The 12416-nt window shown below is 45.8% G+C and overlaps 1 protein-coding gene across 5 annotated transcripts in view; it reads left to right on the top strand.

Annotated features, from left to right (window-relative positions):
* LDLRAD3 (low density lipoprotein receptor class A domain containing 3) overlaps window positions 1-12416 on the top strand; it is a 299191-nt gene that overhangs the window by 94949 nt on the left and 191826 nt on the right. For 4 of the 5 annotated variants that reach the window (XM_032166258.2, XM_032166257.2, XM_032166259.2 and 1 more), the window contains one exon: window positions 4363-4509. The exons of the other annotated variant lie outside the window; for it this stretch is intronic. In XM_032166258.2, the coding sequence (XP_032022149.1) occupies window positions 4363-4509 (147 nt within the window). The remainder of the gene's footprint in view (window positions 1-4362; window positions 4510-12416) is intronic. 5 annotated transcript variants of the gene reach the window in all.

Genomic DNA, 12416 nt, shown 5'->3' with positions numbered 1-12416 from the left:
TTGCTCAGGCTGCTGTTAGGTTGGTGCAGAAGTAATTGCCTTGTGCATTATGCAGTTACTTCTGCACCAACCTAGCATAGCAAAGTCCACAGACTGGGTGGCTGAAATGACAGAAGTTTTTTTTCCCACAGTGCTGGAGGCTAGAAGTCTGAGATGGAGGTGCAGGATTAGTTTCCTCTGAGGCCCCTCTTCCTTGGCTTATGAATGGTCGTCTTCTCCCTGTGTCCTCACATGGTCTTCCCTCTTACATGGAATCTTTCCTGATGTCTTCTTAGAAGGACATCAGTCATACTGAATTAGGGCCCACCCTAATGCCATCGTTTTAACTTCATTATCTCTTTAAAGATCCTCATCTCCAAATACAGTCACATTCGGAGGCTCTAGGTTTAGGACTTCAACATATAAATTTTGGGGGGACACAGTTGAGCCCATTACACAGATGAAAGGTAGGTGGAAGAATGTCCAGGGTCAGCAAACAGCACATCTGGAGGCCTCACAGCAGGGGGCACTGAGGTGTGTTGCAGGAGATGGTTCGAAATGAATATCTAGAAGCAGGCAGCAACTGGACCATGCTGGGCTTTGTAAACTATGGCCAGAGTTTTAGATTTATTCTGAGGACACAGAGAACCCATCAGTGCATTTTAAAATCTCAGTCTGTGTGAAGAGAAGGACGTGGAGGGAGTGAGAAGTGGGAAGTCCAAAGGTTTTTTAATTAATAAACTAAGGTTTGTCAACCTCAGCACTATTGACATTTTCAGCTGGATGATTCTTCATTGTGGGGGCTGTCTTGTGTATTGCAGGAGGTATAGCAACATCTCTGGACTCTGCCCACTAGATGCCAATAGCACCCCCATCTCCCCATCATGACAACCCAAAATGTCTCCAGACAGTGCCATATGTTCCCTGGGGGGCAAAATTGATCCCTGTTGAAAACCCATGGTTGAAAAGGGCAAGAGATAATAGCGGCTTGGATTGGGTGGTGCCAGTTGAGTGATGCAAATTGGATGAGTTTGAGACAGGTTTTTGAAGACAGAATCAAGAAGATTTAACCTGCCTTTGCCTTAGTTTCTCCTCATGCCTTTTTTTTTTTTTGACAGAGTTTTGCTCTTGTTGCCCAGGCTGGAGTGCAGTGGCGTGATCTTGGCTCACTGCAACCTCTGCCTCCCGGGTTCAAGCGATTCTCCTGCCTCAGACTCCCAAGTAGCTGGGATTACAGGTGTGCACCACCACACCCGGCTAATTTTGGAAGGCAGCTATGCTCACCACTATACCACCAACGCACCCGCACCCGGCTAATTTTGTATTTTTAGTATAGAAGGGGTTTCACCATGTTGGTAGGCTGGACTCAAACTCCTGACCTCAAGTGATCCACCCGTCTCGGCCTCCCAAAGTGCTGTGATTACAGGTGTGAGCTACCATTACTGGCCTTCCTCATGCTTTGAGTTTGATGATGTCACTTCCCTAAAGCACATGGCTCTGTACCAGCTGCATGCCTAATGCAGCTGCTCAGAACAGCAAAAAGAATGTGCCTCTCTGTTATTGTTCACCAGGCCCCAGGATCCCTGGTACTGCTGAGAAAGCACTTTGATCCCCATGGCTGGCAGGACCACCTGTGTGTAACAGACATGGTATTTAGTCTCTGCATCCACCCGTCCATTTGTCAAGTCCATGTGCTGCCAGCCTTATTGACTCTCAGAGCAAGTACTTTGGAATCTAATCTGGCCAATTTTCCCGCTCCAGAAATCTGTTTATCAGAACAAGATTTCACAGTTGCAGTGACGTTTCCGGGGGGCTTGCCTTCAAGGAGCTAACTCTACAAATGCAAGTGTAAGTATTTCCAAACAAAGCAGAATGACCGTTACATTCCAGGCCCATGAAGAGTTCTCTGCAACAGAGCAGTTCTCTAACAACAGAGTAGTTAGCAAACAGCTGGAATGTGGGGGTTTTCTGGGTTGAGCATTCATTGTCCGTCTAGTATCCAGTACCTGGCTGCCCTTCTAGGGTCCCCCTCAAGCCCTTGCCTGGAGATGGTGAATTGGTTTCATGTTCTTCTCAGGGTTGTTGGTGGCTTTCTGGAGTCCGGTCTTGAGAGGGAGTCTCATATTGATTCTGGGCTCAGTGGAACAGAGCATCATGATTAATTAGGGATGGCTGACTTCGCACTACAATAGGAAAAATTGCAGCAGAATAGGAGAAATAGTAGCATAATACCTTTGCATTTCCTAATAATCAGAGCTGCATGATTTTTAAATTCCATGTTGTTCCATGCTCTGGGCTACGTCTTCCTGCACAGTCTTTGCTGACACTGTTCTCTAGACCTGAAGGGTGCTTACTTTTTATCTCTGTGTGTCTATCAACATCCACTGTAGATGCTACCCTCTTTCTCAGAATCTTTTTTGATTTATTTGAATTTTGACTTTATCTTAAGAACACCAGGGAGCCATTCAATGACCTTTTAAAGTTAAGAAATGATTGATTTGGTGTTTAGACAGATCCTTCTGGCCACAGAGGGGAGAGTGGGTTGGAGAGGGGCGAGATGGCAGGCAGGGAGGCCAAGTTGGGAAGTTGTGCTGCGCAGCAGTCCCTGTAAGAGAGGGTGGCTGCTTTGGCTGGAGTTGCAACTGTGGCAGTGGAGACTCGGGGACTGGCCACATGTAGGGGTTGATAGACTGAGGAGGGGACAAGGGAGATTTCTAGGATTCTGATGTGGGCAGTTGGGCAGGGTAGAGCCCCTCATTGTAGCTTCTCTCCTAGAGTTCTCCAGTGAGCGACAAAAGCTCATTTTCAGTAATGAAACGTGCATATGCATTATTAATTCTGTATAATTCAGCAGATGGTCCACAAGGGAAATTCCATGCACCAAGGCCAGTGGGGTGTTGCTTGCCCGTGACGGTGTCCATTGCAATTGGTTGTTGCCCACTTGTTCTAGTTATAAAATATTTTTAGTATCACCCCACTGGTACTATCACCAGACTATAGAGTTAGCGCTCATCTGTGTTTGGAAAAGCCAGGGAACACGTCAGAGGAAAAGCGACATATTTGTTGGCTTAAGGTTGTGTAGGGATTTACTAGGAGACCCAGCAGGCCGAAGGGCATTCCTGGTAAAAAGAATAGCACACATAAAGGATAATGGCCTGTAGGAGGATATGATGTTAGGGATCTGGAGATCTAGAGATGCTTCTCTTTGGCAAGATTTTATGATTTATGGCAAGATTTATGAAAGAGAATCATGGACCTTCTCTTCTGCTACCCCCAGGCGGGTCTAGACATCCCTGTTCTTATTTTGCTGTGTGTGCCTTTCCAGCCTAAAGGTATAATAAGCCCTAGCCTTTATCTCTGCATCTTTAGAACATAGCACAAGTATCTGGTCATAAATGTCCAATAAATGCTTACGGAATGACTCAGGAGGGAGCTCTGGAGCTGTGGTGTGCTGAAGGACTGGTCTTTTTTTTTTTCCTGCTTTTCCCCAAAACTCTTTTACTCACATGGCTCCTTATCTCCCAGCCATTGATCACAATGGCTCAGACTGGTCAGATCTATCAGATCCTGGCTCCCTTGAAAATCTGCCCCCAGGGTCCACTGGTAGATGAACTCAGCACCCTGCCCACCTCCACCGCCACAGCACTGGCCTTCTCTATTTGCTTTCCAGCCTGAGGGTTGGCTGTTTGGGTTGGGGGCTTTGGCACTTTATGACCATGTTCAGTGGAGTTGAATCTGAACTTGGAGCTTGGTTCTCAGCCTCCAGTAACTCTTAGCAGGCAATTCCATGACCTTGGGACCCTTGTGGAGGTTACAAATCCTGAGTTCAAGATTCAGTGCGGTCTTTTCTACCTGTGTGACCTCAGGCAGGTTGGTTTAATAGGTCTGGGCTCCTGTTTCCTAGAGTGAAACGATCTCCCAGTATTCCTTTCAACTTGGCCCAACTTCAAGGATTCTGTGATTGTAAGGGCTACAGAGTGTGGGGCCTGGAAAGATCTTGCAGTTCCTACTGTTGGAGACATTGGGAGTCCAGTGCTCACTCCTGTCTAGAATTTTAATTTTTAACTACTGCCGATGGCCAGAAAAGAACATTTGGATTTTACAACCAGTCTTTGATGAAGAAAGAAAAAAACTCAGTGAACACCCATTTTGTGCCCGACATTTTGTTTGTTCCCTGTATTTCTCCATTTAGTCCTCTCAGAATCTCCGGAGGTGGACTGGGGCAGATTATTAGTCCATTTCACAGGTGAGGAAACTGAAGGTCAGAGAGGTTGAGTCACCTACTGGAAGTCTCACCTATACCAAACCACACACCTTTCAGTTGAGGGGTGCTCAGGTCCCTGCTGTTGCTGTGCCGTCTGACCTGTCCCCTCTCTCCGACAGAGAGCCAGCTGCTCCCCGGGAACAACTTCACCAACGAGTGCAACATACCAGGCAACTTCATGTGCAGCAATGGACGGTGCATCCCAGGCGCCTGGCAGTGCGACGGGCTGCCTGACTGCTTCGACAAGAGTGATGAGAAGGAGTGCCGTGAGTGGCCTGGCGCTTTGCTGGGGTGGGGTGGCAGCCATCCTGGGGCAGAGGGAAGCAGGTCTTGAGCTGGCTTAGACCCTGCACACTCTGCTTGCTGCAAGCTGGTGGTTTTGTGCCTCTTGCCAGCAGTCCTGCTTCTCTGCTGTATCTCCATCTCAGAGTCACATGTTCTGTGTAGACAGGGATCTTGGTGGTGGTGGAGCCAACGCTTTGAGAGAGCAGAAGGTTTTACCATCAGGCTCTACTAATCCCTACCCTGGAGTCCCGTCCTTGCCTTCGCTTTATGTACGAGCCAACTGAGCATCCCAGAGGTTATGTGGCTACACCATCTTAAAACCAGCAAGTGGCACATTGGACTTGGGAACCCAGGGCTGCCTGACTCCAGAGTCCATGCTGGTGACCATCTTACAGAGCACCGTGGAATTTTCTTGATGATTAAATGAGGCATAGCATCCCGCCAAGTATTCAGCATGGAGCTGGCACTGAATACATAGTAACGTGCTTTCCCATCCCCTTTTCTCTGCTGATAGATATGGCTTGAGCCTTTGCTGGGGACGTCGTCTTCTAATGGGCACCACCAGGATCAAATGGTTTTGTGATCCTTCCCCGCCCCACCTCCTTTTCTGCCCTTTACCTGTTTCATGACGCCGAAACATGCATGAGATTTGGGTTGATGATCATCTACGAGAAAAGAGGCACCAGGGATGTGAGTTGAGAGGGGTCCGTGGTGTCAAATGATCCTGCTCCCTGCCCTGCAGAGGTGTATTTCTCTTCCCCTTCAGTTTGTCTCTGCAGAGTGAGCTTGGCCGTGGTGCCCCGTGTGGTCGTCCTCCTGGGTGCCCTCGTAGGTAGGAAACAGGACTGACAAGTGGTGGGCACAGGGTTGTCTCACGGGATTGCCTTGAGACCACATAACTGGATGATGGTTCCTGGCTCTTTCATGTGCTTTGGGCACCAGGCCACGTGGCCTGTCTGACAGGAGAACTGTGTGTCCTGGCTCTGAGCCTGCTGTCTCCCTGCAAGCCAGCTGAGGAAATAGCTGAAGGCAGGTTAATCATTTGAACTTTTTTTTTTTTTCCCCCTGAAACGGAGTCTTGCTCTGTCACCCGGGGCTGGAGTGCAGTGGTGAGATCTCGGCTCACTGCAACCCCCACCCCCCAGATTCAAGCGATTCTCCTGCCTCAGCCTTCTGAGTAGCTGGAGTACAGGCACCCACCACTGTGCCCGACTAATTTTTGTATTTTTATTAGAGACAGGGTTTTTACCATGTTGGCCAGGCTGGTCTCAAACTCCTGACCTCATGATCCACCCACCTCAGCCTCCCAAAGTGCTGGGATTACAGGCATGAGCCACCGCGCCCGGCCAGTTATTTGAATTTTTAACATATCTCTGACTGGAATTTGGGGCCCAGTCTGTTGACACACGGGAAGGGGCACTGGCTTTGGAGTTCACACACCTCCAGGGGGTCCCGTATCCCCAGTGCCTGCTCCTGCCCTTCAGAGAAGTTTTTGGGATGGGAAAATTGGGGGTGTGTTATTTGGGGAGATTATCTCATACTGCTTGTTGCATATGATCTTTCTGAATTGATCACTATACACACTGAATTTTTATTTTTGCAGAATTGTTTGTTTGTTTGTTTATTGTTTTCCAGCCCAGGCTGGAATGCAATGACATGATCACAGCTCACTGCAGCCTCGACCTCCTGGACTCAAGTGATCCTCCCGCTTTGGCCCCCCCTAGTAGCTGGGACCACAGGAGTGCGCTGTCAGGCCTGGCTAATGTATTTTTATTTTTTGTAGAGACAGGGTTTCACCATGTTGCCCAGGTTGCTCTTGAACCCCTGAGCTCAAGTAATCCATCTACCTCCACCTCCCAGTGTGCTGGGGTTACAGATTACAGATGTGAGCCACCAAGCCCGGCCTGCAGAATTATTTTTTAAAAGTATTGTTATGTCTGTTTTAGCTTTTCTCTGTTTCTAACATGGCCTCAGAATTACTAGAGCTGTAACATTAGTAATCTGAGCAAATGACATAGTATGTGTGAGCTCTGTCATCTGTCTGGTTTTGAGGATTTATTTAACACTGTACAAGTGTGCCAAGTTACCATTTTTGAGATATGGTGTATATTTCAACTTCGGCACATACGGATTGTTGTTAGCTGACCTGGGAATGTTTGGCACATGATCAGTTTCTGAAAGAACGCAGGATTAAGGAATTGATTCCTAAATTGTATGCCCAGCTTTGTCAATAGCAGCTGTGTGATATTAGTGCATTCTATGGCATTCTGTGTCCTGTCACTCCAGTCTCATGATTTTAGAATTCATGCTCAAACTGGAAGACATGGTGGAGAGCAAATATTTTTTAAAAAGATGTTGCCGGCAGCTGCCTGGAGCTGCTTGGTTTGGTTTGGAACAGGCTCATTCTTGGCTATTCTCCCATTATTTTTTTCCCCTGGCTTCCTACCCTTAGCCCCCAAGTGTGGTGGAGGTTTGAGTGGCATTTATTTAGTCCTTTGAGCAAAACATAATTAAAAAACCATGCTCCCCAAACATACATTAACCTCTCTCTGTAGCCCTTCTTTTTTTGTCTTTAAATTGTGAAAACAGAACATTAGAAAGTTTAGACAGTAGAGGGAAGGAGAAAAAGTCCCTTTTCTAAAACAAATTCTACTTTCATTTAAAATTTCTTTCTTTTTTTTTTTTTTAGACAGAGTCAAAGAGTGTTACCCAGTCTCCCGGGCTGGGGCGTGATCTCAGCTCACTGCAAGCTCCGCCTCCCGGGTTCACGCCATTCCCCTGCCTCAGCCTCCCAAGTAGCTGGGACTACAGGCGCCCGCCACTACGCCCGGCTAATTTTTTGTATTTTTAGTAGAGACGGGGTTTCACTGTGTTAGCCAGGATGGTCTCCATCTCCTGACCTCGAGACCCGCCCGCCTCGGCCTCCCAAAGTGCTGGGATTACAGGCGTGAGCCATCGTGCCCGGCCTAAAATTTCTTATATATTCCCTTCCAGCCTAGGAGTTGAGGGTGTGAGCCCTTGAGAAGGCCTGTTTGTGTCAAAATCTGTGCCCTTCTTCCCCCTTAGGGGGCTGTGTGACCGTGGGAAACTTAACAGAAGGTTCTAAACTTTAGCCTTTGGGAGGATTAAAGAGAATTCTTTAACCTCCTGGTGCCTCAATTTCCTCCTTTCCAAAATGGGGTTAATAAGGCTTCTGATACTTAACACTGCTGTGAAATTTTAACCTGTATGAAGCACGCAGCACAGTGCCTGTATACAGTAAGTGGCTTGTAAACATTAACTATTATTGGTTAAATCTGTACCAACTATTTTATTTGGTGGTTGTCATGGGGAAATACGGTTCAGTTACCTGCTTTTTTCTACTTAACATTAGAGGCCCTTGGCCACATTCTATATTGAGGATTCACAGTTGTTTGGGGAGGCTGCCTAATGCTCTGTCAAGTAGTGACACTGTAACTTAACCATCCCCCTGTTTCAGTCTCTTCCGCGCTTTTACTTCTGCTGGTCAAAATGTTTAGGATCATTTAAAGAACTTATGCATAACCAGACGACAGAAATATACAATGATTTCAGCCAGAGTCAGGGTGGACAGGGCCAAGGTCTCCAGGGTGACCAACTTGACCACCTATTCAAGGATGATGGGAACGGCTGATGTGGAATTCCTGCCGCCTTCCCGGAGGGAGGGAGACTGGTTCTCTGTCTTGCTCATGAGCTACAAAGCCCTTTCTCTGATTCTTTGGAGCAACTGGGTACTTAAGGGGAGGTGAGTGAAGGTGGCAGTGTTCTCACCTCAGAGAGGTGATTACTTCAAGTGCCCTGTAGAGCTTTGGCATTGGGAAGAGAATATGCTTCTTAAAAAAGAGATAATTCTTGCCCTTTTCAAAGGGCAAGAAAGAGCCTGGAGAGGTGTGTCATGGTGGGATATGAGGCAGTGAGCAGCTCTTCTGTATCCACAGCAGAGGAAGGATTTTTACCAGACAGGAAGATTTTTTTTTTTTAATCGTGAAGGTAATAAGATCACATATTGTAAAAATTGAGGGCAGAGAAGGAGGAAAAGCATCTGTACTCAGATCCACTATTGGCATCCTGGAAGTTCTCATTCAGGCTTTTCCCCAGTGTAATCACCAGGGGTGTACAGTTTTATATTTTGACATTTTTTCATGTAACATTTCAACCTGCTAACATTTTTTCTGTATTTCCCCCCATTTATCTCTTTATCATTTTTAGTGCCATTAACTTGCTATAATATGGTTTATTTACACATAATTTGGCATTTCTCTTCTTTCCAGTTTTCCACTATGGGAAACAGTGCTCACTTGTGAACAGGAGGGTGGACGTGACTTTCCCTCTGTTTTGAGAAATTTGCTTAGGCTAAATTCTCAGAATTAAAATTACTGGGTTGGAGGGAAGGCGCCTTTTCTGGCTCTTGACACTGACTGCCGACTTGTTTGGCTAAAGGTTTGCACCAGTTTGCTGGCAACGTGTGAAAACTATGACTTTGTTTTAGTCTTGGCAGCCCTGGGTAACATCTTTAAAAAATATTTTTCTGGTTAATTTCATAATTGAAAACAGTTACTTTTTTTAATTAAAAAAATTATCTAGCGAGATTGTTTTCCCTTACCTCTAGTTACTAGTTTTATTTCTTTGTGAGATACCTATTGATGGACTAAAATTAATTTCCAGCTGAGTTAAGACATTAGATCTTCTGCCTCTTGAATCTGTAGAAAAGGCTCATTTTGGGACATTTTGAGTTTATTTCTGTTCTTGGTTAGTGGAATGCCCTCAGTCATAGTTTTATCCAAATAACTTTTTTAAAAAATAAAAGGAATAAAGTTAATGTTTTAGAAAAACGAGGAAGCTGCATGAAAGTCCTGATTATGAGGAGAGCTTATTAGAGCTTCCTCTAGGCCACACTATCCCAGGCATTTTACATTCTATTGATTCATTTGGTCATTGCGGAAGCCTTATTAGTAAAGGGCTGGTGTCATCTCTAGATGAGGAAATTGAGCGGTAGAACGATTACACAGAGCTTGCCTGTTGGCCCAGAAAATAAGTCTCCATAACCTTCCTCCGTCAGAGACCCTCAGTGGGGGCTTTCAGTCTTTTTCTCCAGGTATCTGTTACCCTGCTGAAATGGAATCTTACTGCTATCATGGCATATTATCATCTCAAACCTGCTTTTTAAAAAGATTCTAAAAACATCGATAATGGTTTCTTATGGAAATGAATATTTACATGGCTGTTAGTCCTGGGAGTCTCTGAAATGTTTTCCTTGAAGAGACTGTCCTTTGATTAGTGCTCCCCTCTGTAATAAAGCAGCAGTCCAAATTTCCAGAACCCACAGGGGACCGGGGAGTCAGGAGCCTTAAGATCTTTTTCCAGTTGTGTGTCGATTTTAGCTGCCGTCTCTCCGTGTTCTAACCAAGTGGTTGAGGGGATCCTGAATGTTTGGGGTCCTCTTCTCAAGGTGGTTCATTTTCTCCTTTGGAAAGTTACACTGATTGATGTCTTTGACTTTGCGTGTACAGACCTGGCCCTTTATGTTTGGTGGGTGTGTTTGGTGAGGAGGTGTGGAGGAGGGATAAATTTGAGGACTTTGTTAAATGATAAAATATTAACGAATCTCCAAATCCAGAGATAGAAAAGTAGGTGCAAAAATGGGATTTGAATTTTACTTGCTTTTACTGTTCCTGGCCGTTTCTTGAACATGTGTTATTACTGCTCTGGTGTAAAGGCATAAATCCGTGAGATAGGGTTGAGAGGGCAAGTTTGGGCAAATGATCACCAAGAAATATAAGAGCAAGAAGGCTGGGGTTGAGATTGTTCAGGCTCCATACTCCCCCTCTTTCCTTTTTAGCATCTTCCTCGTCTTCTGCCTCTAGGTGGTGCCACCTATATTTTCTTTTAACCTTGCACTGCAGGGCAAGTAGAGATGTGGGGAAAAAGTTGGATTCTGAGTTGTCATTTACGTTTACTAAGCTTTAGCAATTCAGCCGTTTCTCTAGGGCACCTAATGCCGGCCCCACACACAAAATGCCTCTGGAAATCAGGAAGCTTTTAGAGGATGGATAGAGCTTGCTGCTGCTTCTCTTGGGCCGTTCTGTCATTTCTCAAAGAAGGGGATGTGTTGGCTGATGAGCTGTGGCTTAGGAAGGCAACCTGTCAGTCACTGTGTGCAGCTGCAGTGGGCTCAGTTCTCCCCATCACTCTGTAGAAAGCAGAACTGGCACAACACTATCATTTTGGGTTGAATTATAGCCCAGCCTTCCCCCACAATTTTCCTGTGTTGAAGTCCTAATCCCCAGTATTTCAGAATGTGACTTTATTTAAAGATGGGGTTTTATAAAGGTAACCAAGTAAAAATGAAGTCGTTAGGTGGGTCCTAATCCAATACGACTGGTGTCCTTATTAAAAAGGGAAATTTGGAAGCAGAAATATGTACAGAGGGAAGATGATGTGAAGACTTGGAGCAAGAAGACGGCTATATACAATACAAGGAGAGGACCTGGAACAGATCCTTCCGTCACAGTCCCCAGAGGGAATCAACCCTGCTAACACCTTGATTTCAGACTCCTGGTCATCAGAACTGTGAGACAGTGAATTCTGTGGTTGAAGCTGTCCAATTTGTGGTACTTGGTTATGGCAGCCCTAGCAAACTAATACGACCATCAAACTATCTCCTTTGTTTAAAAAAAAATTATTATAGGCTGGGCATGGTGGCTTATGCCTGTAATCCCAGCACTTTGGGAGGCCGAGGTGGGCAGATCACTTGAGCCCAGGAATTTGAGACCAGCCTGGGCAACATGGTGAAATCCTGACTCTACTAAAAATACAAAAATTAGTAGGATGTGGTGGCGGGAGCCTGTACTCCCAGCTACTCGGGAGACTGAGGCACAAGATTTACTTGAACCCAGGAGGTGGAGGTTGCAGTGAGCTGAGATTGTGCCACTGCACTCCAGCCTGAGTGACAGAGTGAGACCCTATCTCAAAACAAACCCCCATAATTATTATATAGTGAATGATAGCTTCCCGCAGCTGTCTAACAGGCTGACATCTGCAGACATCCTGCTTTCATTTTTTCCTTTAACAATTTGCAAGTAAGAATCTCACTGTTACGGGTCAAATTGTGTTTTCCAAAAGGATATAGGATATGTTGAAATCTGAACCCTCGGTATCTCAGATTGTGACCTTACTTGGAAATGAGGGTCCTTGTGGATGTAATTAGTTAAGATGAGGTTGTACTGGAGTAGGGTGGGCCCTTAATCCAATGTGAATGTTGTCATTATAAGAAGATAATATGAAGATATGAGGGAAGAAGACCATGTGACAACAGAGGCAGAGACTGGAGGGAGGCACCTGCAAGCCAAAGAGTGCCAAGGATTGACGACCATCACCAGAAGCCGGCCTCGGCCCAGTCCATGTGGGCCTTTTCTTAACCCCCCTACTGCCCAGCGTCTCGGGAAGAGTCACGCCCTCTGTTTCTTCTGGAGGCCCACTGCTTTCCTGTGTGAGTGAGATGTCCGGTTTTTTTTCTGCATCTTGGTTCTTGGCAAGCCACTGCCAGCTGAGGGCTGAATTCCAAAGGCCTTCTGAAGGAGTTGAGCCTCAGAAAGCATAACTGGCACTCCAAAGGGTCTAGAGAATATCATCGTGGTTTAAAGCTCTGTCCATTAAACATTTCAGAATGAAAAGACATGCTCTTTCACAGCGCTTATGGTATGCAGGAAATACAAGACCTATGTATATTAGCGTTGCCTCTTTTCTCATTGAGTGATTCTGTTTTTTTGTTTTTTTTTCAATTTTATTATTATTATACTTTAAGTTTTAGGGTACATGTGCACAGCATGCAGGTTTGTTACATATGTATACATGTGCCATGTTGGTGTGC

Source organism: Hylobates moloch, unplaced genomic scaffold, assembly GCF_009828535.3.
Source record: "Hylobates moloch isolate HMO894 unplaced genomic scaffold, HMol_V3 SCAFFOLD_11, whole genome shotgun sequence".
Classification (NCBI taxonomy): domain Eukaryota; kingdom Metazoa; phylum Chordata; class Mammalia; order Primates; family Hylobatidae; genus Hylobates; species Hylobates moloch.
Note: the sequence above shows the minus strand (reverse complement) of the source record. Positions and strands in the feature narration are given on the sequence as shown.